The 27904-nt window shown below is 40.5% G+C and overlaps 1 protein-coding gene across 2 annotated transcripts in view; it reads right to left on the bottom strand.

The window, feature by feature from the left end:
* Tgfbr3 (transforming growth factor beta receptor 3) overlaps window positions 1-27904 on the bottom strand; it is a 189714-nt gene that overhangs the window by 106979 nt on the left and 54831 nt on the right. For both annotated transcript variants that reach the window (XM_047550251.1, XM_047550258.1), the window contains exon 3: window positions 10943-11127. In XM_047550251.1, coding sequence (XP_047406207.1) covers window positions 10943-11127 — 185 coding nt within the window. The remainder of the gene's footprint in view (window positions 1-10942; window positions 11128-27904) is intronic.

Here is a 27904-nt window from a genome sequence, read left to right as displayed (position 1 = left end):
ACACAGTAGAGTAAAATACTCTCTTTCAATTGGAGGAATCAAAGTTAATTAATTCCAGCAATATTAAGAATTGGCTGAGAGTCACCTCCTACATCATGAGGACAAATCATTCTCAATGGCCCAACTTCAAACCCGGCTCAGATCAAATGAGCTACCCAAGGGAGCAACACAGAGTCAAAAACCATTTATAGCTTTTACCCAGCTAAGGGAAAGACTAACTAGTTTACTAGCAGATGACTAAAACCCCTAAGAGTAAAAAAGAATGTTACAGAGATTCAGAAATGGTCTGCAGAAAGACTGAAACAGAGATCTACAGAGTTTAGAGTAAATCTTAAAGTAGATTAAAGGAGATTAAACTAAGAGAAAATACATCAAAGGAATTATAGAAAATGCAGGGGCCTGGGGACCAAACACAAAGTTCACTGATATAATGCAAATCAAATAAACATGGCACCATGGAAAAGTAAAGTAGTTTAAGAAACTGAGAGTGATACTTGAAATAACATCCTCATGTCATGTAAGAACTCAATTTGCAAAATGCAAAAGAGGTCCTCAACCTAGTTCCAGTCCTTAAGAAGTTCCCTCCCCAGCTGGGTGCACAGAATTAATACATACAATTCAGTAGCAAAGAATATGGGGAAAATAAAATTCTGTACTCTAGGGAGGAGCAGAGTATGGTTGGGGGAAATGGAGAATTCAGGCAACATTTTAAAAAGAGGAAGATGGAGAAGGGTAAAGGAATCAGAAAAAGGACTGCTGGAGAGGAAAGACTGATGCATAGGCTTCTAACATGACCAGGCATGGGAGAATTAAGATAAACAATCAAGTGGAATTAAGAAGAAAGGCATATGGGTGTGGTGGCACACAGCTGCAATCCCAGAGACTTGGAAGGCTGAGGCAGGAGGATCCCAGCCTCAACATCAGCAAGGCCCTAAGCAACTTAGCAAGACCCTGTCTCAAAAAAATAAAAATAAAAAGGGCTGGGGACATGATTCAGTAGTTAAGTGCATCTAGGTTCAATCCCTGGTACCAAACAAAAAGAAGAAAGGCTTGTAAGCAATGGATTCAGCAGATAAGTCAGAGGTATGACCCTAGCCAGTATTTTGTTTGTATGTTACAACAGGGTCCTGCTATGTTGCCCAGGTTGGCCCTAAATTCCCAGCTCAGACAATCTTCCTGCCTCAGCCTCCCAAGTAGCTGGGACTATAGATGTGTGCCCAAGGAATCTGAGGCCTGAGAATCTGCACTCTTCAGCAACTCCAAGGGATTCAGATATAAGGGCTTCACATATCACCCAGGCTTTGAGAAACACTGATCCACAGGAGTGAATCCAAATCCTTAGTTGTACAGCCTTTTCAGTCTCCACTTCCACTTCTATGACCCAGTCCACCCCGACATTGTCCCATCCTCTATCCCAGAGGTTGGCAAGCTCTTTCTGCAAAGGGGCAAACAGTAAATATTAAACACTTTGTGGGTCATGTGTCTCTGTCACAGTAGTCACCTCTACTATTATACTAAGAAGGCAGCCACAGACAATATATAAACAAATGAGTGTGGCTGTATCCTAATAAAACTTTATTTACAAAAGCACATATCAGACTGGTAAATGGATAAATAAAAAGTATAGCTATACAATGGAAGACTACAACATGGATTAATCTTAAATACATTATGCTAAGTGAAAGAAGCCAGTCACAAAAGAACACATACTGCATGATTCATTTATATAAATGTCCAGAATAGGCAAATCTGGAAAGAAAAGAGATTAGTGGTTGGTTTGGGCTGGGCAGGGAGCACAGAAAATGGGGAATAACTATTAAAGAATACAAGGTTTATTTTGGGGTGATAAAAATATTCTAAAATTAGATTATAGTACTTGCTGCATACCTCTAAAAATATACTAAAAACTTGCACAGTTTAAACAGGTGAACTTTATGGTATATAAATGGCATCTCAATAAAGCTCCTTAGAAACCAAAACAGACAGCAGGCCTATTAGTTTGGTGTAAAGGCCACAGTTTGCCACTCTCTTTGTATACCAGTCACACCATGTATAGGGGAAATTTTCCTCCACACTTGGTTTCTACTTTGCCCTCTGGGTATATTGAAGGCGCTGTCCTGCTGTCCAGCAATATCTGCTTGCCTTCTACATCCTTCGCCACATGCTCTGTCTTCCGGAAAGCCTTCCCTCACCTGCACGTAGAATGACCACTCCCTTTGTTGAGTTTCTGCACAATTTTGTTAATACATTAGTTATATTATTTGTCATTTATATTAAATTTATTCTCCTTTGATCCCAATAGGCACTAAAGACATTTTTTTAAAAAATGAGTAGAATCTAGAGAGGATTCCACCTGACACACTGTGGGTTCTTAGTAACAAGTCATTGAAAGGGGATGTGAGTGAGTAAATGAAGGAGTCAAGGGAGTAATATTTAAAGAAGATTGGTTCTACGAAGTGATTCCCAATCCAGATGGAAAGAATCAAGGCCTAGAGCTGAAGACACCAGTCCCAAAAGAACGGGAGGCTGCAGGGTTAGTGGGGAGAGCAAGATGTTCAAAGGAAAAGGGGAAATGGCATTAAAACTTGGAGATTCACGCGATATAAGATTTGAGGGGGACAGGTAAATCCAAGATGGTTAAGAAGTTCTAAGACAGATGGCAGTGAGGACACTGATGTCCTAAAAACCTGGCCCTAAAAACCAGCAGTGGACTGAGGAGAACAAGTTTAGGTAAGTTCTTGGATTCCATTTTAGAGATCATAAAGAGCAATATTAGCTAGCAGTTGATCACTGAGTGTGTGCCAGGCAGAGAACACCAGCCTAAATGCACAGCGATGCCACTCAATCATCAGCGAACCCCCTAAACAAGTGCTACTATCACCCGCACTTCACAGTTGAAGCAAGTGGGCTTAAAGAATTAGGTAATTCACCCAGGACCACACCTGGGAAGGAAAAGAGCTGAGACTAACCTTGGATCTGAAGTTTCTCCTCTACACCACACCTCAGGCACCCAGGAGGTCAAGGGAGGACTGGGAGATGGAATGCTGGAGAGACCCAACTGGCCCTACACTTGACAAGCCCAGTAGAATTCTGGGAGTGATAGGCAGGATGTGACAATCCAAATCCTAAGGACAACAGGCCTCCTCAGGAAAAGAGAGGAAAACAGAGGGCCAACAAAACAACTGCTTCAATTAAGAAACACTGAGAAGAAGATAGAAAGGAAACAGAAAAATAGGTGGAAAGGGAGGAGACTCTGGCTAATGTACCATGCTGAAATCAAAGGGAGCTACCTGAAGAAAGTAAAAAGAAATGAGGAAGATAAGGAACAGGGAAAGACAACACAGTAGAAAGAGCTCTTCAGTAGGAATTGGGGTCCCTGGGTACCAGTCCAGCTCCTATTTGACAGTGAGCATTAGCTTTATTCCCTGGACTGGTCCCCTCTGAAGGTGGGCAGGACTAGATTAGGCCCCTCCCCAGTACAGTATCCAATGAGTAGCCAACAGGCAACATCAGTGACACCCACAGGTAACCCCAGAAAGCAGAAGTCAGGCAGCAGATAGGGAAGAATTTCACCCAGATGTTCATTCATTCAGGAAATTGGATAGGAAAGGAAAAGGGAAATAAGGAAGCACCCAGAGGCAATCAGAGGAGCCAAGTTCACCTGTAGTTCTTCATCGTGGAAGAAAGAAAAGCAAAATTATTGGACATATGTCTAATTTACACAAAAATATTTAGAAAACACAGAGGAAGGATGGAAGGTAATATGATAATACTTCTGCAGAATTTGAGCCTAATAACTTAGAGATATTAGCAGTAAGTTTCCCTATATTTTCAAACAAAATGTCAAGATAGCAGATAGCAATGGGAAGGAGAAACAGAAGTTGGATAACTGGACATTCTGAGCTCACACAAATTGGGAACATCTGAGCTCACAACAAATTGACACATCTGGGTCTCAGATTTATAGACCTGCTCCTTACTTTGGTGACTTTTTTTTAAAATCTTCTCCAAAAATATTGTAAGAGCAAAAAGATCACATTTTCAAATATGGAGGGTGTTCTTATAGAAACAAATCTAACAAGATTTTCAGAAAATTTTAAAACATCAGGAGCAGTTATCATGACAATAGCAGTGTGCATCAGGGTTGTAACCCTAACCTCCAAGAAGACAAAATATCACACTGGGGAAACCTGCTGCTGAACAAATTGTAAAAGGGGTCAGGGCATCTCTTCTCCATTGAGGAGGAGGCAATAAGAGGTCTTTTCCCAATCTGTCATGTTCCAGCCAGCAAAGAACATAACCTGTTAAAACAGCAAAGTCTAACCAAGCTCAGTCCCCCTGGTGGGGCACAGGACGTGCTTTCCCAGGGCAATTTTGTAGCACCTAGACATTCCTATGATAAATGATAGGGTTAAACTACATAGCCAGCCAGGGTCCTGGTAGGCGCATTATGTCCTGATTTGTTTGCTAACCACTGGTGTTTGCTAGTATTCTTTGATTTCTGCTTTTATTTTTTTCTTGAATTCCATTTTTTTAAAAAAATTTATTTCATTTTTTCCAAAATTGGGATTTTGGAGAATTCTTATTTGAGAATTAGCCATAGTTTCAGATTAAACATCTTGCCCCTACATGTTAGAAGTCATCCTTGACTAGTGTGGCCAGTCCTAACTGGTTTGCATTGTCCTCTGTTGCAACACCCTTGTCTTGCTGCCCCCAACCCTGCTCCTGCTGCTCTATTCAGGCCTGGATTGGTGACTCCAAGCTGCCGAGCAGGCCGTCATTCAAACTGCACTGAGCAGCATGTGAAGGTGCAACTCTTTAAAGAAAAGTAAACTATTCCTTTAGGTTCTCTGTTCCCAGGTGAGAGACAAAGTCAGTTGCCTTTGAAAATGTGAAATAATTTTACAGCCACATTCAAATGAGGGTGGGGCAAAAGGGAAGGAGAGAATGAAGGGGGAAGGAGGTGGAAGAAAGAAGGAAAAAAAGAGTGTTTGGGAAAAATTTAATGTATTTGTCTCTGACAAAATGGTAAGTTTAGAGATAATCTTACCTGCCACATTGAAGCAAATTGCAGAACAACCTCCTTTTAAACAAACACCAAGCAGTGCTTACATATAGGAGCTTCTTGTTTAGAAACTGAATTTCAACAATATACAATGTCTGTGTGTGAGGGGAGTTTACTCTGACACTTACTTAGTACATACTATATCTGAGATAACACAAACATAAATAGCTCTTTTTTTCCTGCATATATACAAAACTAGTACTGGGAAGTCATCCCTGAAGAGCAGCAGAGGAAAAAATGCTCCAGATAGAGAAGGAATGTAACAAGTGTGCTGATGCTCATTTGATGTTTCTGCTGCCATAGATGTTCATTTGATGTTTTTGCTGCCATACATGTGCTTTCCAAAAAGCCAGCTTTGAAATCTTGTATCAGTTCTTTCAATGGTGATGGGCAAGACACACACTCCTTGCCCTCTCTCCAAGCAGTCATGTCTGTATTTTGATAACTCAGAGGAAAAAAGAAAAAGTTGTGCATCTATTAATATTGTAGAAACATGAGGAAAAACTAGATATCGGTAGAGAGGTAAGTAAGTAGGTAGACAGGTAGGGAGGTAGAGATCTCTGAAAATACCAAAGTCCTCAAAGTAAGCAAAAAAGATATTAAATCAGATAGCAAAGTCTGAATACTGAAGTTCTTGAGTCTTTTTCATCCTTAGCAGGAAAAGAAAGAGTCTTGTTTGTTTGTTTGCTTTTGTGAGTAGGGACCGAACCTAGGGCCCGCTGTGCATGCTAGGAAAGCACTCTTCCTCGTGGTTACACCCCCAGCCCAGGGAGAATCCTTCAATGTACCAGTTCTCCCCTACACAGTTTAAGCAAGTTTGGTCCTAAGAAGTACTGGATTATAAGGAGAGAACAGGTGAAGCACTTTTGCAAAGGACTCTAAAAGCATTAGGGAGATGATTAGTTATGAAAACAGCCCAAAGCCCCCTTGGCAGTGGCATTTAGTGTGAGGATTAACAACCACACAGAGCACAATGGCTCCTGAGCTCAGCCCTGCTTTCATAATTACTGACATTCAGAATGATAATCCTAAACCATGAAAAGGAAAAAAGAAACACTGCCACACACATACCAACCTTAATACTGCGCCTAAAACCCCACTGGAATAAGAAAGGACTCCAGCGACTGGAAAGCCTGTGCACAAAACCCAAACCCTCCCTCAGATACCTGCCTGCTCAGCCAACTGATAGAGCCCACAGCCTGGAATAAGGTAAAAGCTAAAAGTAAAATACAGGCCATCATCCCAAAGGGTGGGAAAAGCTTGAACTGTGTAGTATCAACACTGCTCAGAAGCAGCTCCACAACTGCTTGTCTAACCTCCTAAAACCAAACATCCTCAGGCTGCTGAGGACTGGCGAAGTTAATACGAGTGCCCTTCATGCACAGGACTGGCCCATGGTAGGCACCAACCACCACCGCTAGTTGTTGGTACTGTTATTTGGGAAATAAGGGAGTTAGTAAAAGGCAAGCAGAACAGTTAGCATTTTAGATGTGTTTACTTCCTTCTTTCTCCCAACTGAGGGCCTTCCTGCCCTCAAAAGAACCAAGAAAGGGACAAGTTCATGCCCCAGTCCTCAGAGAAGGTATAAAGTAAAAGCAATTTGGAGCCACATGTGTGATTAACCACACATCCCATTTGGTCATGCCTGCCAAGAAGCTTAGAGCCAAATTTCAAACTCAATCACAGCACGTATTAACCCACACAGCCAACAAGTCTCACTCTTCTTTTTTTCTTTGTTTCTCATTTTGTACTTCTACTTACATTGTTGGTACATCTCTTGTTGAAAGCCCATCCCAAATTGTCTTTTGGAATGAAGCAGAGAAGCAAATATATAAAAGTATGGAATTATGTGCTTTCTGACGGGTGAAGTTATTAAACCTGGCCCCTTTCCCTTGTCAAGGGAGCCTCCTAATCCTTACTCCACCCCTACAGCCAGGCACTGGCACACCCATCAACAGTCCGTCCATTAATGTCAGAACAAATACATAAATGTAAATGCCTGTATCTTTTAAATGCATGTATAGTGGCTAACTAGGGGTTTACCCTCAACAGCTCTTCATAAGAAGCAAGCAATTAGATCAGAAATAGAAAAGACTCACACCACCACATAAAAGCAGATCACAAGTAAAAATTACATGATAGGAAACAAAACTGTTGCCATTCCAGCAACTAAATGAAAGCATGTTATTGTAAACAAGCCTCTGATGGTTCACAGTCCTGCTCAAGGACTAAGAAGCACCCGAGGCACCACACTCCACGCTCCAGAGGCTCACAGAGGGGCCAGCTGCACTTTCTACAGTCAAAGGGCCCTAGGAGCTGGTGTGTGCAGTGATGAGAAATGACACAGGTCCTCACTTATGCTAAAAGACAAATCCAATCTCTCAGGGCTGTTTATCCTCTTCTGCCCTCCTCAGTCGCCAGAGAGTCTTTTTCCAGTTTCCTGTCACTGCCAGGACTGTTGTTTCCAAAACCAATGATTACAAATGAGAGGTGTGGTCTCAGAAGAAAAATACAACTACAGGTCTCCCTGTCCTGAAAGAACCCGGCAGGGAGGCCCATGGGAGAGGAGCGGGGCCTTCCGACACTGCCATAATGAGTATGTTTCTGATACAAACCCTCTGCTGGCTGATACAATTGTTTATCCAGCTTGAGCAGAACTGCCTCCCCAAACCTTGTCAACCTGCTGTGTTTACTACTTCTAGTTGTAGTCTCTGTCACTTCCTCTACTCTGGGGGGAAAAAAAAAAAAAAAAAAAAAAAAACACTTCTCAGCTGAAGGACCTTAAGGCACCTGGGAGGTAAGAGTTTAGTAAAATGTCAGAAAAGGGATGATTTGTCATAGATCTTCATGATAATCCTGCACCACTCACAAGCTGAGGGGGAATGGGGTTGTTCCCTCATGAATTCAAAGGGGACTTTGTGAAAAACTACTGCTGCAGTCATCAGTCATAGGCAAGTGAAGTCTGGAGCCAGCATGATAATTCTGCTAAACTGCAAGCATCAGCACTTAGTTCATCTTCAAAACTATTTGCCTTAAGCATTTGGTAGAGGCTGTACAAAGACTGCCTCTGGTCCTCGCGCTCTTGCCCCCAAACAAATCAGCTGTTAGTTTTTGCATAGCCCATATTATAGCGTATCTATAAAAAGCAAGTTATCCATTGAGAATAGCGAAAAGAATTGAGTGAGTTGGAGAAGGAAGCAATTTGGGTATAAAATAAGTGAATTGGGCCAAGATACATTTTATGGGCTAATTAGAACACATTGGCAGGTTGAATGATTTTTTTAAATAGCTTTATTGGGATACAATTCACATACCATCAAATTCACCCTTTAAATTATAATTCAACAGTTTTTATTATATTTTCAGGTTGTGCAACCATCACCACAATTGAAAGTTAGAATATTTTACCCCCCACCCAAAAAAAACCCTTAACCATTAGTAAGTCAACCTCCATTTCCTCCTTTCCCATCTATCCTAAACAAGCATTCATTTAACTTTCTGACTCTATAAACTTGTATATTCTGGACATGTCATAAAAATGGAATTATATAATTCAGGGTTTGTTGTGTCTCTCTTTTTCAGTTAGCATAATATTTTTAAGGTTTGCCCATGTTATAGCATATGTCAGTACTTCATTCCTTTCTATAAATACACATTTCTTTAATCCATCAGGTGATAGACATTCAAGTTGTTTCCACTTTTTGAGTATCCAGAAGAATGCTAACATGAACATTCATGGGCAAGTTTCTGTGGGTACCTATGTTTTCATTTCTACTGGGCATGTACCTAAGAGGAGAACTGCTAGGTTACATGGTTCAAGAGACCTTTTTCAAAACTGTCTGCACAACTGCAGTAACTTCTCTCATAGTGATGTCTGAAAAGAGCAAGTGGTATTTAATACTTCACCCCCATCCTGCCACTCCTCCAAAGACTCATTCGTTCTCTGTCTAATGTTGTCTTCTACATTCACTCTGTATACACAAAATACCTGGAGGTCTACAAAATGACAGCACACAGAGCCTGATAGAAATTCCAAATATCAGTTACCCCAGCATCATGTTTTCAAACAGGATTGAACTAAAATCATCTAATCCTTAAAGGTCCCCAAAGAAGGAAATAATGCAATTTTCCTTGGTCACCTACTCTCAGAAAAGTCTTCAAATCACTAGCCCCAAATCGTACACATACTGCACAAATACTGAAGGAGCACAATGCACAGTTTTCAAACAAGTCTGGGATTATCTCATGTAGTCCCTCTTTCTTTTCTCACCAATCACACTATGTCACTTGGTGCCATCTAATTTTATATATCCTTGGCACTGCCATGTCCTAAAACAAATTCCATTTTGATCTAACAAAGTAAGTGAAAGTGTGGGAGAATTCTGCTGTCCTTCCTTGAGGTATTTTTCTTTTGCTCCAGTAGTCTTGTTGAATCTATTTGCATGGTCAACAACAGTACCGCACAATTTAACATCAAGAATTCTCGGCTGTTGCTGCTTCTGTAATAGCTTGGACTTTTTTTCCCTTCTCAGTTCCTTTGAGAGATGCATATATAAAATGAGTGATTACTGCTGCTGAAGAACTGCTGGAGTCAGCAACGCCTGGTAGGAGCTGCATTTCCTCCTCTCCTCCTTCCCCTCCTACCACAAACTCTCCCCCATAAGTTAAGAATTAAAGACACATTACCAGGATAAAGAAATCTGACCTGAAATATGTGTTGCAGCAACAATGGCAAGCAACCAAGAGTATTAACAATAATTTCCAACGGAGCTGGAAAGGTTAGGCGATCCATCTTTGAAATGAGCCAACTCTGCACACTTTCAAAAGATTAAAATCAGTTTGCTTTTCCTTCAAGATGCTTCATGCCTCTCCTATCCCTACTCCCCCAGATGGACAGGGTGGTTGAGGCACATAGACTAGTCATTCTGGAAATTCACTTTCTTGACTGGGAGAAAGTTCAAAGATAAATCCCATTCTACATTAGTTTTCCTCTACTTCATTGTGATCAGGATATACTGTGGTTTCATTCTCCCCAGAGAGATAATACCTAAGTGATAACATCTCTGACACAGAAGCTAAAAAACAGAAAGAATAACAACAGCAGGTTGTCTTGGGGGAAGTTCATCCTCTTAAAAAAGTATAATGACTATGCAACCAGGATCTCAGCCATGAGTCACAAGAAAGTGGAGGTCATTTCTCTCTGAAGGTGATATGCCTGGGCTAGTGAGCTATCTCTGAACCTGTTTAGTCCCATGTAAAATGACAGAGCTTCATGGGGTAGCATGTGAGTAGCCTCGAACAGTGCTGAGAACAGAGCAAATACTGATAGCGCTGGGCTTGTACCTTCATTCTCACTGTCACAACTGAGACCTCTACCATCTTGGCAAAGCCACATGGACAGTAATAAGGAGTTGCCCTCAGGCCTTTTCACAGAAACACGAAGTGCTGGTGGGTTTATTTCATAGTGTTCCCATTTTCCCTGACTCATTCTGGAAGAGGTTTGTAAGACCAAGCAAGGACAGAAGAAAGAGAGGCCACTGGTGAGGATGAGGAGACATTAAAATTACAGAGAATGGCACCTTGCTTCCTCACAATCATGTTTAGAAGTCGAAAATTCTTACAAACATGCTTCCCAATATGAAAGGCCAGGAAAGGAGGGAGCCAAACAATCCCTAGAGAGAGAAATCTTAACGTTGACCAGGCTAAGGAACAATCTGTTATTCCAAGCTCTGAGAGCAATCTGATATTCTAAGTTTTGCTTTCTCTTGTGTTCACTTGTGAGCATCCTCGTTGAAGAAAAGAAAAGGACTCTTTATTCAGAAAAGCATCTTTGCAGACTCAGTGGGTGGTGGGCTGAAAGCTGACACCTGTACCTACCTCTCTCTGCGGCTGGCCTGGGCCCTGGTCTGCAGCACGCAGGTTCAGCACATGTACCTCCTGTGGCAGCCCAGTCGTGCCTCTGCTGGCACAGCCTGACAGGACCGTGAAGCTCTCCATCAAGGCCTGGACGGGATGGGAGGCATTGACAGGAGACAGCTCACACTGGGTACCAGGCTCTGGACCTGCAGACAGAATACAGACAAGAGCCACTCAGGAAGAGCAATGTAGTCTACCTCAATGTAGTCATCCGGTGTTTCCGGATGATCATACCACTGCCAACCCATCAGAGGAGCCTTTACAAGTAAGTTGTTTCCAGAACTAATTGAGACTTTAAGCAATTTATTCCATTTATCTCTGACTTTCTTCTAAGAGAAGAAGAATTCAACACAAATCAAATAGGAGTGTCCTTTATCCAGAGGAATACATTCATTACTTGTGAGTCTAAACGGGAATTTAGAAAATCAAATATATATCAAAATACCCAAAAGAAATTTAAGAGATTGGGGTTTCAGAAGAACAGATGAGCACTTTTGGTCATTTAGCCCTGGAAGAATTTATTTTTGCAGGTTAATAAATTTGTATGTAACTGCAGATACTCAGGAGGTTGAGGCAGGAGGATAGAAAATTTGAGACCAACCCAGACAATTGAGCAAGACCTGTCTAAAAAAATAAAAATAAAAATGACAGAGGATGTAGCTCAGAGCTAGGGTATCCCTGAGTCCACTCTTCAGTACTACAAGTAAAATAGAACAAAATAATAAATTTGTATTCCTTTTCTCCTATTTAGTCTGTCTTTGTCAGTTCATTCCAGAGAACATTCAGAGAGCAGTGATAAATTTCCCTTCACCCCTACAATGCTTCATCTTCACACACCTCTGTGAGCTTGCTGCTACTATCCCCATTCAATGGCTGAGGAGCCTGGGACCTGAACACACAGCTCCACTAAACCACACCCTTTCAAATGGAACCCAGATAAAAGACTTGCATGCATTCCAATCAGTTCTTTCTGACTTCTAAACAATAAAGGTATTCTCCAGGATCGTAGCCCCAATCTAAAATGGAGTTCAGAACTAGCCACTCCCGGATCCTACTGCTATGTCATAAGTAGACATTCTGCCTGGTGGGCCAAATCTATTTCAGGACTCACAGAAATTATCTAGGTTGATAATAGCAATCTGGTCTAAAATGAAGTATGTGCCTTCTCAAATAATCACTGCCACTCTGTACCATTGGACTGTGCCCAGCTGCTTTCTCAGAAAGTAGGAGTTGGTGAAGATGTTGTTGCAGCAATGGCAGGAGGCACATTTTTGGGTACACCCCAAAGCCCCAGAGAAAGTCTCCCGTTCCTACTCAATTCTGGGGACACATACTGGCCATAGCTACCCACTCTGGGAACCTCTCTGAAGTGAATTTGCAATGATCACAAGTTAAACACAAATAAAAATGTTTTTAAGTTTCATTTGGGATATACATGTGCAAAGTTCTTACTAGTCTGTCACTGGACCCCAAACACATCTGCAAAAAAGGCTACTATCTGCCTGACTGGCCCTCTTCCTTCTAATGCCACCATTGCCCACAGGGGTCCTCCTTAAATAAAAATAAATAAATAAATAAATAAAAATAAAAATAAATTTTAAAAAAACCACCATATGGTTCACTTTCACAACAAAGCAAGAGTAAAAACTCAATGGAAGCAAATCATAGAGCAAGATCTAACCCAAAGAGGAAAACCGCCTCAATACAGAAGGCAAGAATACTTTGCCTCAGAGTTTATTTTCTCTCTGTCCTGCTAGAGTCCAGGAAGGGCAGAATCCCTCTTTCTGGGCTGAGCTCTAGCCATGAGTAATACAAGTCAGTCCAAGATTAAGAAAGAGAGAGGGAGAAAGAGAGAGACAGAGAGAAAGGCAATGCCCCAGAGCACACTCTGATTAAGTGTGGGACAGCATTTCTTTATAGCAACCTTCTGAGGTCAATGTTTAAATATACTCAATGTTATGATTTGGATCTTAAATGTCCCCCAAGGCCCATGTGCTAAAGGCTTGGTTGCCAACTTGTGGAGCTAGAGGGAGGTGCTGGAAATTTAGGAGGTAGAGCCCAGTGAAAGGAGGTTAGGTCATTGGGGGCATGCCATTGAAGGGGATACTGGAGCCCTGGGCCCTTCCTCACTGTCTCTTTTTGCTTCTCAGCTGCTATGAGATGAGCAGTATTCTTTGCCTCACGCTCTTGCCAGGATTTTCTATGCAGCCACAGGCCAAAGTGACAGAGCCAAGACATCATGGACTGAAACTTCTGAAATCATGAGCCAAAATAAGACTTTCCTTCTTTTAAGTTGTTTATCTCAGGTATTTTGTTGCATCAATGGACAGCTGACTAACATTCAGCAAGAGTGCTCTTGACCATCTGACATACTAGAGTTTTTGAGGTTCATTACTGCATTTTTACCTCCAAGTTTGAAAAAGAAAAAGAAAATATGATATGTGATTAAGCTATTAATATGCCAAAAAGACAACAACCCCAACAAAAATTTCAGGAATTATCCATCACCAACACCAAGAATATATAAGAAAATTTTTCTTCAACAGTTCAACACTCAGTGTCAGACTGTTCTTATAAAAACAATGAAGACACTTCTCCCATTTATTAAGATTTTACTATGTGTTAGGCAATGAGAGGTACTATATATCTTTTCAACACACCATAAAGAGGTAGTATTAGTCCATCTTAAGGAAAAGGAAGATGGGCTCAGTGAATCACAGATGTATTGGTAAAGTATCCTAAGGCTACAACTTACTCTGAAATGTGCCTAAAAAATAATGGATTGATAGATGAATAGATACTTGATAAAGCAACCATTGCAAAATGTTAATTCTGGAATCTGGATGTTCATTGTACAGTGGTTTCAACATCTCTGTATGTTGAAATGTTTCATACAAAAATGTTGAAGGGGAGGGGATGATTATTTAAAAAATCAGGCCAGAAATGTCCCAGAAAACACACTCACACTTCTGAGAAAGCAAACTAGTTTAACTTTTCAATAGTATCAAAAGTCTTAAAAAAAAAAAAAAAAAAGGTACATATCCTTTGACCCAGCAGTTTCCCTCTAAGAACTTATCATAAAGAAATAACTGGATCTGTATGCAAAGAGTACAGAGTGTACCAATGGGGGGAAAAACAACTTAAGAGAGAAGATAAAATGAAAATAAACCTTCAAAACATTAATTTGGATTGTGCTTAATACACTGCTTAAAAGTGATCTCTCTCTGCTCTCCAGCGAAGCCCAAAAATCTTGCCATGACTTACAGGGCGCTTCCAGATCTAGCCTTGCCTCCTAGTCAGGCCTCTTCTCTCAAAACTCGGGAAAACACTGTGTCTTAGCCATTTTGGTTGAGGCATAAACCTGTTAGTTTTCTCCCAAGATCAATTATTCTCATTTTCCCCCAACTCTTAGTAAGGTTTATGGCCATCCAGAATAAGACTACAGTCCCACTTTCAGCTACATATTGCCATGAGACCAAATTTTGACTGAGATATTAACCAGAGATGACACATAGAACTTCCAGGAAGTTTCCTTGTGAAGAGTAAGAGATATATTCTTCTGTCCTTCCTGCTGACTGGAATACAGATGTGAAGAGCAGTGCTAGAGCAGCCTTCGGGCCGTAAGATGGAAGAATTCTGCTGAGGAAGGCAAAGCACTAAGAAGTTGCCTGAGTACTTGATGAACATGGAGCCCCTGAATAGGCTCTGGGCTGCTTCTTTATATGTGAAATACAAGTCAACTTTTCTCTCTTCGAGCCCAAAGTCATTTTGGGTTTTCTGATACTTGCTGCTTAATCTACCCTAATTAATATACTCTCCTTCTTTTACTTTATCAAACCTGCCAACCCTCCAGGGGCCTCCACATACACCCAGTTTCCTCCATGAACACTTGCCCTACCACTTCTGTTCCCTCCTGGGCCTTGGCAAGACAAACTCTAGCTTATCCTCTGGATCTCCTAAGGAAGCTTCCATGGCTGTACTACCCTGAAAGTGCCTGATCTCATCTAAAGAAGTTTCCCTTACCTCTCACTATGTTAGATACCTTTTTTTTTTCATACTTTCATAGTACCCTTTACTTCTCTTCAAAGCACTTCATGTAATTTGATGTACATAATTATTTGCTTAATGTCTACATTCTCCCAAAGACTGAAAATACCACAAAAGAAGGAATACACACATTCCATTTATTGTTGTACACTTTCACCAACACAGTGCGCTATGCACAGTGGGCACGCCAACATTACTGAGGAAAGAGGAAGGAACCTTGAGGTGATCCATGCTTGATGAATTTCACAGGACCAGGAGACTATCCTAGAATTCTTCCTTTTGCTCTTTTTTAAGAGTTTTAATTGTACACCAAAGTGGGGTGGGGAATCAATCATGAAATGAAGAAGTGTTTGGGTTTGCTAAGAATCAAGTCCCAGTTGGGTTCTCCACCCTCGACTGTCACAGAAAGCAGGAAACACAAACCTGCCATCCTCTCTTCCTGAACATTCTTCTGGCAAGGTCCTCCTCAGGCAGCTGGAGGGCCCCCTATCTCCCTATCCATACCTCACATTCCCAACCTTGGCCTGCCACCTCCACATCTGGCCCAAGCCTCCCTGTCCCTCTGCCTAGACACAGCCTGTTTGCAAGACCTCACCTGCCCTCCTTGCCTCTGTCCTTGCCCTTGGGCTCACAGTGGGTCCGTGCAATCTGCCCACACAAGGTTACATCAGGCTCCATTTAGAAAAGCTTCCTCTGGGAACAGTGTGATCAGCCCCACAGGCTCTCCCGTGCATTCCCAATGAAACAAGGTAGCCTAGTGCTTCCAGAGGGCAGGCACCTCCCAGCCACCAGAGTCCAGTCACCAGGAGAACATGTTCCGCAACCCCGAGTGATTCAGTTGCTCATATGTGTGGTGCCCCGAGCATTCTGGAGTTGCTGAAACAGGCCCACAGGACAGCCTCAGAGGCTGCAGGCTGGAATCCCACAACCTGATCTTCCCTACACAATACAATCCATTCTGGTAGTCACGAGACTGGTAAGCAGCAAGCTGGTGAAGATCCTAATCAATATGGCAAAAGTTGTCTGACCACAGTAAGGAGCAACAGGCCAGGTAAAGAAGGAACAAATGCTGGCTTAGAGCAATGCTCAGGACTTCCCCTTTTTATTAAAAGGCATATTATAAATACTTTATTGGAAACCTCATGGAAATTCTGAAAATGGGTAGAAAAAATATTATTATTCCTACTATAAGTAAAGCCACAAAGCTGGGGGCATATTTCAGTAAAGTGCTTCCTGACAGGAATGCACATACAGGCTCACCTCCAGAGACAGACCTCACTGCTGCCTCCCAATCTGGATATTTCTATTTATACTGGGCATCTACTATAGGTCCTGTCTAGGATGGGGGGGGGGGGGGGGGGGTTATTCCCAAAGAAACTGGGCATTTCTATGGTTTTAGCCATATTTTACTCCCTACTGGCTCCTGGAAAAATCTGACCTTCTCATAATCCTCCTGGGTATTGTGTTCTGTCTAAATTGTCCTCTTCCCTCCTGACCTGTAGCCAGGTTCTGACCTTCCTGTTTTTATACTCTCTCAGGCACCAGGATGGACACCTGGCCCTACCTACCCACAAGATGCTACTTCTATTGACTGAAACACTGGCTGACCTGAACACAGTGCAGACTCCAGTGAATCCTGTGGTAAGAAACTCACCAGGTGGCCCGGGTCAGAGCCATACTGACAAGGCCACTGCCAAGCAGACTCCTGCACCAAGCAGGGTCCCTACCCTTCAGCCTGCTCAGCAACTAGGCTACTTGAGGCAACTCACAGGCCTGGTGTGATGAACCAAAGGTGCACTCTTCTGGTGGAGGATTATCGTGTGCATGTGCATACTCTGCACGTATTGTTTCTAATCCTTGAAACACTACCATGAAGACAGTGTTAAAGCCCAGATTTTAGAGCAATGGACACTGATGCTCAGAGGGGTTAAGAATTTGCCAAAGAACACACTGCACCAGTAAGTGACAGCAGGGAATTCAAACCTGGATGTGTCACACTCTAGGTCTAGGTTCTTCTCATGACACCAGGTTTCGACTTGAACTTTCCTATCTTTCACCTTAGGGAGGCTTGAACAGACTCACAGGACAAACATAAACATTATTTCATGTCTGATAAGATAAAATAAACTTCTCAGTTCATACTTTTAACCTTTAGTTGACTTAAAAGACCTTGTAAACTCAATGAGGAAGCACAAGTTCCTTTCTCATTTTACCAAATATCCTCTTTGTCTTTTTCACTAATGCTTGATTATCAGGACACATGGGAAACGTTTCAAAGATCTGACTATAACACCAACATCTAAATTCCCAGTTCTACTTAAAGAAAAAAAAAAAAATGAAAATGGACTCACCCTTTCATTATGTCCTTTAACTACAACACAGCATTCCAATCTCAGTACAGAACCCCCACGTCCATGCTGGCTGCAGGCCAGCCCCAAGCCTTGATAGAATGCAGACAAAGCATTTGGGAACAGATGCATTTGCTGCATACACTTTAAATTTAATCTATCCCCAAAGAAATTCTTAATGTTACACCTCATGTGACACAGAGTAAAATATTGAGGGGAGGGTATTGTTTAGGGGAAGGCATAGTAAGTAATCTTCACGTTTAATAAATGTGATCTGCAAGCATTCCCAATTCTAATGCATACCAAGTTGACACAAACATCTGGTACCTATTCCACATAATTTCCAGCGCTCTGATTCCCCATATCACCCAGAGTACTAATGAGGAGCGTGTGTTCAGCTGTAATAAAAGTGGTAAAGATGCAGAGGGAATTAAGGGGTAACATTATAGCCTGGGACCAAGACATCGCAGTGGGGAGATTTTATTCTACCAACACCATTGGCTCATAAGGGTTTCTGTTATTGTCCCACAGGGAATTCTGCAATGCTGTCAGCTGCAAAGAGGGACAAACTCCCACAGACTGTGGGACTGGGCACTACAGGATCTACTCTGTCCTTAAGCCCAACATCCCTTCTACACCCATGGGATGTCAGAATCTGTAAGAAAGGGCACCCAGGATGATTTCTCAGGCAATAGCACAGTCTGGCTTTATGAGACAGAATGTTACCAGGATAGGATGCAAAAACAAAGTTCCAAGGGAAAAACACCTGGAAGGCCCTGCCTGATCTGTACACATGTGCTCATGTTTGTACCATCTCAGATTACAAGACTTTGGATCTACAGCCCCTTGGGGATGGAGCTGCGGAATGTACCACCATTAAACTCCAAAGGGGCCCTTCTACTGCAGCCCCCACCTGGGTTTTTCAACAATAAAACTTAGCTTGAGGCTGAATTTTATTCCTGCTAGGAAAAGAAAACTTATAATACTTGCAATATGGATTTCTCAGGGATGGGGGAAAGCCCAGATTTTTCTACAGCACAATTCTTTAGGCATATCTTATCATAGTTTCTTTCATCCTCCAGGCAAATATCTAAATTCAAGCCTTCCTCTTGACAAACCAGCCCTCTTCCAAGAAGTCAAATGCCCATTTGCTGGGCTAAAAGCCAGTGCATATTTGTATATGTTGTGTTGAAATTGTGGTGCAACCATGTTAAAGAATTTCCTGTGTTCAAATTATGTTTTTCGGTGTTCTAAAGAAAACAAAGGGTAGAGCTTTACTGAGAACCTAAATTCTCCAAGTGCTGGGAAGTACCAAGCTATAAAGGGTACTGACCCTTCCATCTAGGCAGGATACCATTATACCATCCAGAAGTGTCCACAGAGGGGATCTGTGCAGCTCGAGGAGGAAGGGGTGCTGTTTTGTATTTTTTATGAGCTAAGACAAGGCAGCAGAGGGGGCATGTCCCAGATTTCACCACTAGACACAGCAAGAGAAGCCTCTGAGGAGCTAGCAGTATAGCTCCATAGTAGAAAACGTGCTTATTAGCATGGGCAAGGCCCTGGTTTTCACACCGAAAAATTAAAAAAAAAAAAAAAAAAAAAGAGGAGCCCTTGCATTAGGTAAGCATGAGGTACTGGACCAGTGGCTAAAGGAGCCAGTTTTCAGCCTGCATCTGCTGCTTACCAGCTGTTTTTGTTGTTGTTGTTTGTTGTTGTCATTGTTTTGTTTCTGTGGTGCTTAGGATAGAACCCAGGGCCTCATTTGTGCTAGATGAGTGCTCTACCTCTGAACTACACCCTCAACTCGAACCTTGTTTTTAAGTTCTCTCTTACTCTATGACAGGCTCCACTTGTAGATCAAAAGAAGCACAAGTAGTGTTAGAGAAATTAAATCCCCTGAGGGGAGGAGAAATAAATGAATGAAAATATTTTCTCCAATTGAAAAATATTTTCTTTGTAGACTTTTAGAATGATTAATCAAGTATCTAAGATAAGATGTTCTTATACTACTCCCTAGTCATTACTCCCCAAAAAGTATGTCTAAGAATTGCACTGGGGAGATTTAAAATAAAACTATGCACAGTATAACAGCATAGGAGTAAAAATTCCTGTTCTCTGAGTACATTCTGCCATTTTCTAAACAAAGGTGAGAACAGTCCAGATTTGTGCCTGCAGGGAATTCTGGCAATCCAGGAAGAAAATGTGGCACCATCTTCGTCAAACTTCTCTTGTTGGCTTTGATCTAAAAAATGGTGTACCAAATTCTATTCTTCTGACAAGGGCTGAGAAGGAAGCTAAGAAGATGGGGACACTTGCTACAGTATTCATTTATGGGAAAATTAGAATTGATGAGATGTTATTGGTCTCAGCCTAGAGACCAAGGACAAATGGGAAGGCTTGAAGGATGGAAGAAAATACATTCTTTTTTCCCCTACCCCAAGTTTTGCAGATACAATATAACTGAGAGAAAACATGCTTCTTTATTAAGAGGAAAATGCATAATTGATGTGGGTTTGCGACATTAAACTCAATTTAGTCACGTAATAAAAATTATCAGTTTATTCCTCCTAACAGCATTAAGGGCAAAGTGAGACTTTAAGGAATATGAAGTGACTTCTCTTTAACCCTGAGGAATAATATTACCAAATCTTTTTATCTCTCAGACCTTGACTTATACTTAAGATAATTGCTAAACCAATTTCCTTCCCCAACCTGCAGTGCTGGGGACTGAATGAGGGACTTTGCACAGGCTGAGCACAGGCTGAACCTCTGAGTTATTTCCCCCAACATCTCATTTTCTCTTTTCAGCTCTAGCAAACTGGTGTCTGACACAAAAGAAAAGACAGAAGAAACAGAGGCAAGAATATGCACAGAACCATGGAGGAATGGGACATAGCGCAAGGGATCTACTCTGGGACTGGCAAGCATTCTGTTAGGACTGCATAGGGTCTGGGGTGGATGGCAAGCAGCAAGACATGATATAAGGAAGCATGTTGGGAAGGACAGAAGGGGGAACCACACTACCAGGGAGCTGAATCATGGCCAGTAACCACTAGTCCTGATTACAGATAAAAGAGATTTAAAAAGGAAAATCTACAAACTTTGGTTTGGCCATGCAAAATATTACTAATTACAGCCACGTGTACAAACTGAGCCATGACCTGAAACACATTTACTTTAAGGATTTTATATATAACTCAGGGCAGTCAACAATTGGTTTTCAAGGAATGAAGGAAATGCTTAACATGAATGTCAATTACCCAGCTTAATGTATATGTCAAACCACATTACAAGACTCAAGTATATTCCTTCCTCTTTAGACGAGCTAGGTGGCTGCTCAGGTGCTTCTGCTACAAGGGAAACTGAGAGCTAAAAGTTTATAGAGAGCTTTGTGAACACCTGGGCACAAGTGCATTCTTGTTCCTTTCACAGTCAGGCTCTGGAGAAGCTATGGAGCTGGAATTTCCAGAGTTTATGACCGCTATGGGCCAATCAAGCAGTTCCATGGAATTACCCAGTGCAGACTGAGGAACCGTGGGCCTGAGAAAGACAGAAACATTGCGCCTAGCTAAGTAGGCTCAGTCCAGCATCATATTTGTATATCTGATTAGATTCAGAAACCCCTTAAACCTGTTATATTTATTGTACTTTTCCTTTATAGAAAATATCAGCTTTCACAAACCTATTGTTTCTTTTATTTGGACATGTGTTTTTATGTCCTCTCCACAGCTGGAAACTCCATGAGGGCAAGGACCATGGTTCTTTTGCTCATCTTCCAACCTGGTGTTGGGTACCATGCATGGCATACAGTAAGTGTTCATAAATGATTGTTGAGTGATGAATTCACTGGCCAAACAACCAAAGATCCAAGCTGCTAATTATCTGTAGACTGTGGACTAGTCTCCCAGGTTTAAATCTCAACCCTGACAAATTTTAGCTTTGTGGCCTCAGGCAGTTACCCAAGCATTCAATTTCTCTTCATGTTTCTTCTCTATACATTGTGGATACCAAAAGGACTGTTCTTAGGATTGCTTTCTTTTTATTATAACAATTATTGCCATGTATCCAACTATAGTATATGTTCTGAAAAAAATACCTTTTTAATTCATCTCAGTCTTCTTATGTATCAGGAATCACAGAAAAGTAGAACTTAATGGAACCTTGGCTACTAGGTAGTTCAGTGCCTTCACTGTTACCCAGAGAGTTTAAGAGAACTCTACAAATCAGTTAGCAAAAAGGCTTCTTCCAAATCTTTCCTAGTTTTCAGACAAGTTCTGACATGGTTTCTGGTTCTAGAGATGCAAAATCAACATACCAAGAGGAAGCCCCCAGTTTTAGTGAACACTTTCCTAGAAAATTCCTGATCCCACCAAAATGTCATGTTACACATTCCTTTATTATTTATATACTCAATTATTTCTAGAAAGGAAATTGAGGGGCTTATAACAAGAAAATGGACCCATAAAACCTACTTCAGCTGCCAATCAATTAAAAGTCACTATGGCAAAAGGGAAATCTTATCAACAACCTGGCTAAGGAAGACTATTTCACTTGAGTATCAAGCTCAGCTCTAAGCTTCCTAGCAGCCAAGATAAAGAGAAAACATGATGCTTACACAGAACTCATAAAAAGGAAACAAGTCAGCTCTTTGGACAAGAAAATATTTTTCCTAGGTTCACATTTAATAGACCTACAATAATGTAAGGATTGGTGAATCCAGAGGTCATTGTACATAAATTACTGTCCTACTGTATGATAAAATCTCCCCCCAAAATTTAAAACTGGGCTAAATGAGATACCTGTACCACAAGACATCTACTGATCATGCTCATGACAAAACCACACACAGAAACAGACTGTAAAACACACATCTGTATCTGACAAAGCAACCTTTCAAAACAGAAGTGTCATATGATGTTTCAAAGCGAAAGCTGGTGTTTTTTTTTTTTTTTTTTTTTTTTTTTTCAAGTTTGTCACACTGGGTCAAAGCAATTTCTGTTTTTCTAAAATCTGTGTGTGTTATTTTGGGGGGAAACTTCTCTTCAGTGTTTTTCCACTCTGAATCAACTAGCTCCTCTCCTTTCCTCTCAAGTGAACCTGCGGAAACCACTCTGCCAGAGGGAATTCACCTTCTCTCACATGGAGACAAGCTCTGATACTTTCAAATGCTCAATCTGAAAATAAAATGCTTTGCAAGCCAATTCCTACAACAAAAAGAGCTTTGTTTCAATGTTTGCACAGAAAAATGTACTAATGCTACATCAATTATTTAAAGTAATAATTAATACCTGTGCTCAGTAATTCATATTATACTCCCTTCTTCCCACCTTCCCACCACACAATAAATGTCTCATTTATTCAACACTGACTGGTAATGAGATATTCCACATAAGCAAATTTTCCAAACAAAATTTCAGGAAAGAAACTTTAGTCATTTTTAAGGGAAATTTATTTAAAAGTTACTGAATGCTTAATTACTTCCTTATATAGTTTGAGCATCCTGAATATCACCTATTGTACGTTTCTTGAATATTTACAGTTCTCATTAAATACCAATTACAGTTCATTAAAAGCTACTATGAAATTTCAGTTTTTCTCTCCACCACATGCTCCCAAATTTCTACACTTTATAGTTCTGTCTATACTTTCTATATTTCTAGGGATTTTTCTAATCCTGACTGAAAGCCTATGTCTACATCAAGCTCATCACTTACCATCTTTTACACTGGCTCACATTCCACATTAAGCAGGCCAGCTTTGGATGAGTGCCAGAGGTGGCTCCCCATTCTATATACAGAGTAATCTATATAGGTTTTTGACATCTCTTTTTCTTGTGACTCACTAAAATGATTTGGCTTCCTTCATGATGCAAGAACCTGCTGTAAACTGACACATATAATAATAATAAAAATAATAATAATAATAAGAAGAAGAAGAAGAAGAAGAAGAAGAAGAAGAAGAAGAAGAATTATTGTTGGGACTAATGGCACGTTAACTAACTCAGGCCTGTGTGAACCCCCGTGCCTTGCTGATCTTTAAGTTGATTGGTTCCCGCCTAGCCCCCACCCTACATAAAAGTTGTGTGACTTCCTCAATAAACGAGTTCCTGCTGTGACGGGTCTCCCTGACGCGACTGATTATCCTCCGACTGTAGGGCTGGGAGCGGGTGGTCAGTCGGCCCTACCTATCCCCATCTGACCTTGTTGGGGGGTGTCCCCTTCCCTTGCCGCTGGTCGAGAAGAGCAAGAGGGCTTAAGACCCTGACAAATAATAATATGAAACAATATTGGGAACCCTGTCCACACCAATTCAATTTGAATGGCAAGCCATCAAAGAAAGTGAAGATTATGTACTACGGGTGAACTATTAGAAACTTAGATCACACCCAAATTGCTTAAAATTCTACTCTCCTATTGCTTCTGAGACTTCAAGCATTTTAGAAATTCTAAGAGAAAAAAACAAATGCATAGTTAGATCTGACAGAGTTCTCATGATTCTCCACTCCATTTCTTCTGGTGCCCTCTCCCCCATCTTTTAGGATGAAAAGATATCTAACCTGCACATTCCAGGTTAATGCAGATACTTCCACTGCAGTTCCTCAGTGGAAGTTGTATTCACTACTTCTTCCTGTCTTCACTCTCTAGTCAGGGCCAGTGGGCACCATCATAGAGAACAGATGCCCCTACCAGTGGTCCGTATCCAGGTCAGTACAAATGATCCATTACATACCATGTAACCCAAGGCAAGCCACAAGCTGAAGTACCATTTCACAAGGAAAATGCACAATGGGGCCACACAAAAAGTCCCTCTGTGGTATAACGATACCATTTCTAAAATCAAAAGTTTTCTAAAATAAAAAATAAAAAAAATCACAATATGGAATCTCCCAGCCTTCATACATTACAAATAGGGGTACACTCTTTGTAAACCAAGATTATTTTTTAAAAAAGAAATATACACATATATTGAGGGTAGATAAACATATGTACAGACTTAAGAAGGTCCACTTTTTAAGCTCTTTTCTAAAATAAGAGCTTCTTTGCCCCCAAAGATAACTCAAAATTTATCCTAGATTTCAACTTTTCTTAAATGTAAAAAGTATAGGAAGTTGCATGCAAACAATGAATGGAAGTATGCTTTTTATCAAACAAGCACAGGAAACTTTCAGTAGTTTATGGCAAAACTACATATTTGAGCAGAGAAAAAAAATAAACTATGTTCTTTTAACTCCTAACTTTTACTCTCCCTCATCCAAAATATACAAGAACATGCACAATCTCAACACTAAGAGAAAATTAATATCTCAAGCTTTCAAAAATACACTTTCCCAAATTACTTAATGAATATCTTCAAACAGGCCTACACCTACTTCTTTTATTGTATGGCCAAAATGAGTCATAATAAAACTTTGGAATATTAAAGACAATAAGTGAGGAAATTCCAGAAAATATAAAAACTATTTCAAGGAGCCCAAACAGAACTATATTTATTTTTCTATCTAAATGCATAGGAGTGAATAAACCAGCAAATAAAATACGCATTCACAAAAGTAAACATGTATCTGGCTGCAGTTCTACAACACTGTCTTCCAAATTTAATTTCCTTAAACAAAGTTAACTTCCAGCCCCCACTAAACTGTAAGAACCTCTATGAGCAATTTAAAACAGGCCTTTTGGGGACCAAAGGTATATCTCAGGGGTAGAGCAGGTTCTTAGCATGCATAAGTCCCCAGGTTCAATCCCCAGCACCACACACACACATACACACACACACACACACACACACACACCATGGGGTTGGGGATAGAGCTCAGTGGCAGAGCGGGTGCTTAGCACATGCAAGGTCCCAGTTAGATCTCCAGGGCCAAAAGAATGAATGAATGAATAAATAAATAACGGGTATATTTGAACACACAGCATTCTAACATAGCAAGTGGTACATTATGTTACAAAAAGGAAAAGTTCATGTTTAATTCCCATTGACTTTGGTCTTAGTATAACTCCAGACCCACTAATAACATCAGTTTCCCCAAGGCCCAGTTTTCTCATCTTTAAAATAGGGATAGGCATTCAGGGTGTGGTTCAGTGGTAAAGCATTTGCCTAGCATGTGTGAGATCCCTGTCACCATAATAATAATGATAATAATAATAATAGTAATAATAATAATGATAATAATAATACCTGTCCTAAGCTAATACCCAGAGATGTTACTGAGACCATGTACTTGAAAGATGTTAGCTAAATCAGGAAGTTCTACATAAATTTAAAGATATTACCAATAAATACATAACCAATCAATCGTTAAGACTCCTATACTCCCATCATCCCACTCACACCCTTCAAAAGAGAAGCCCACAACATACAAGGAGAACCATGGGAATAGAGAAAGGCCAAACTTGTAGTTAGAAGGTCTGGGCTCCAGTCTCAGTTCTGACACTAACAAGCTGATTGCCTGGGCCACCTCTCTTAGTTTGCTTTACTTATGCTTCACGTAGGACTAATATTTCCTGCCTTGCCAAAATGATCTAAAGTAATAGACAACAAAGAATTAGATAAACTTGAAAGTGAGATACTTATATAAGAAATTAATATATTAGATTTGCCCAACAAAAATTTTGGACTTTAATGGGTTATGTGCTAAAACTGATAGATAAGTAAAGAATCTGGCTGTGATCAGAGAGAACTGTGGGGAAGAAAGTCAAACAAGGTGGGAGTGGAGACGCCCCCTCAGTGTGCACTCAGAAGAGCCGGCGTGGGTGTTCATTACGTAATGAAACAGGGCTTTAAAAATTGGAATTTTGAATACATACCTGTTCTAATTCCTCTGAGTCTACTTAAGTTTGTAAACTGAAATATCAGGTCAGATTTTCTCCATTCCTGGTTAAGACAGGCACACAAACTCCTAATTTTAAAAGTGGATGCCCAGCATTCCAGAATAAACAGCAGCTCATGGGGAAAGCAACAGAAGAAGGGTAAGAGGAGACAATAGATCAACAAACTACAATAGATCGGTCACTTTGTAATTAAAAAGAAAAGAAAATAACTTATCTCCAAGTTCAACTCAAGGCTGAATTCCTATCAGAAAACTACCAAAGGCCAAAGACTACATCTGGATAATACTTTAAATCTGAGGTTGGTCTTTGAGAAAACATTTGACAAAGATTATCAAAACATGTATTTTTCTTTCTTTCTACTCATTTTTCTCAATTATTTTCCCCAAACTCTTGCATTTCACTTTTACCACTCCTGCTTTTTCAACTGCAGTGGGCAATTACATAGAAAGCTGGACTGAAGAGACATTGAGTAACACATTTGTTTTAATATCTATTCTCTTTTTAAAGACATTTTTTTCAGTTGTAGACTCTTTTAATTGAAGACTTCTCCCTTGTAACTATCAATCAGAATGGCTCCTGAATCTTCCTAAATTAGCAAGTATTCACTTAAGTCAAGCATCCCATCTGTTTGAGTTGTAGGGTCCTTTCCATCTTTGTGGGGCTGTATTTTGAAAATCACTAGACACTATGGTTCCCATATATGGGGTTCATCTGAAACTTTAGACTCATTCAGTAAGTGCCAACATTCAATTATAACTTTACCCAGTAAGAGCAAAATGCTTTGAAAGTAAAATACAGCATGAAGAAATTTAACGATACATATTCTTTTGTATTCCTTTTATATAATCAGGCTATAAAGTATTTACTTTCCTCCCTAAATTAATACAGGATTTTGACTACATTAAGATGATTATTTTGAATTACTTCCATATAATGGATACTCTTATTAAAGAAAACGCCATAATGTCTTCCTATATGAATTCATCCAGTCCCTACGTACCTTACCATTTATCATCTGCCCAATTACATATCTGACATAATCAAATTATTGGCCTACCTAATAATTCACAAACTTAGTATATAGTCTCTAGTCATACATTTACTTTAAAATAAGAGCAATAACTTTTTTTTCATTTTCTTGGTGCTGGGGATGGAACCCAGGTCCCTCACATGCAGGTAAGCACCCTATCATTGAGCTACACTCCCTGCCCAAAGAACCAAAACTTTTATCTCTGTGATAGGATTTGGACTCACCTCCACCCTGATCAACAAAAAGGAACCATGAGGCCTATCTAACACCAGCATAGTAGACATTCTTAGCCATCTAACAATATTTTTACAAAGTATCAGAAAGAGCATATTGTTCAAAAGTCATGGAAACTGAGTTTTCCAAGGTCTATATTTGACAATCTTCAGAGAAGGATTGTAGATATTAGTTCAGTATAATAAATGAAATGTAATACCCTCCTCATATCAAGGTCAGTAGCAAAAGAACACTCTGACCTTGGCAAAAACCTCAAGGTTTCAGACAAGTAGGAACTCAGAGAAGTGTTTGTGGCTTGTTTGTTTTCAAATACTGCCTATCTTAGAACCCCTTGGTTTTTAAGCTGGAAAGGATGCAAATATCTGCATTACTCCAGTCACCTTCCTCCCACTGCTTTTAAATGCTCTATAAAGCAGTCCCTGTGGACACC

Source organism: Sciurus carolinensis, chromosome 1, assembly GCF_902686445.1.
Source record: "Sciurus carolinensis chromosome 1, mSciCar1.2, whole genome shotgun sequence".
In the NCBI taxonomy this organism is placed as follows: Eukaryota; Metazoa; Chordata; class Mammalia; order Rodentia; family Sciuridae; genus Sciurus; species Sciurus carolinensis.
The sequence above is the reverse complement of the archived record's forward strand: the minus strand, read 5'-3'. Positions and strand labels throughout refer to the sequence as shown.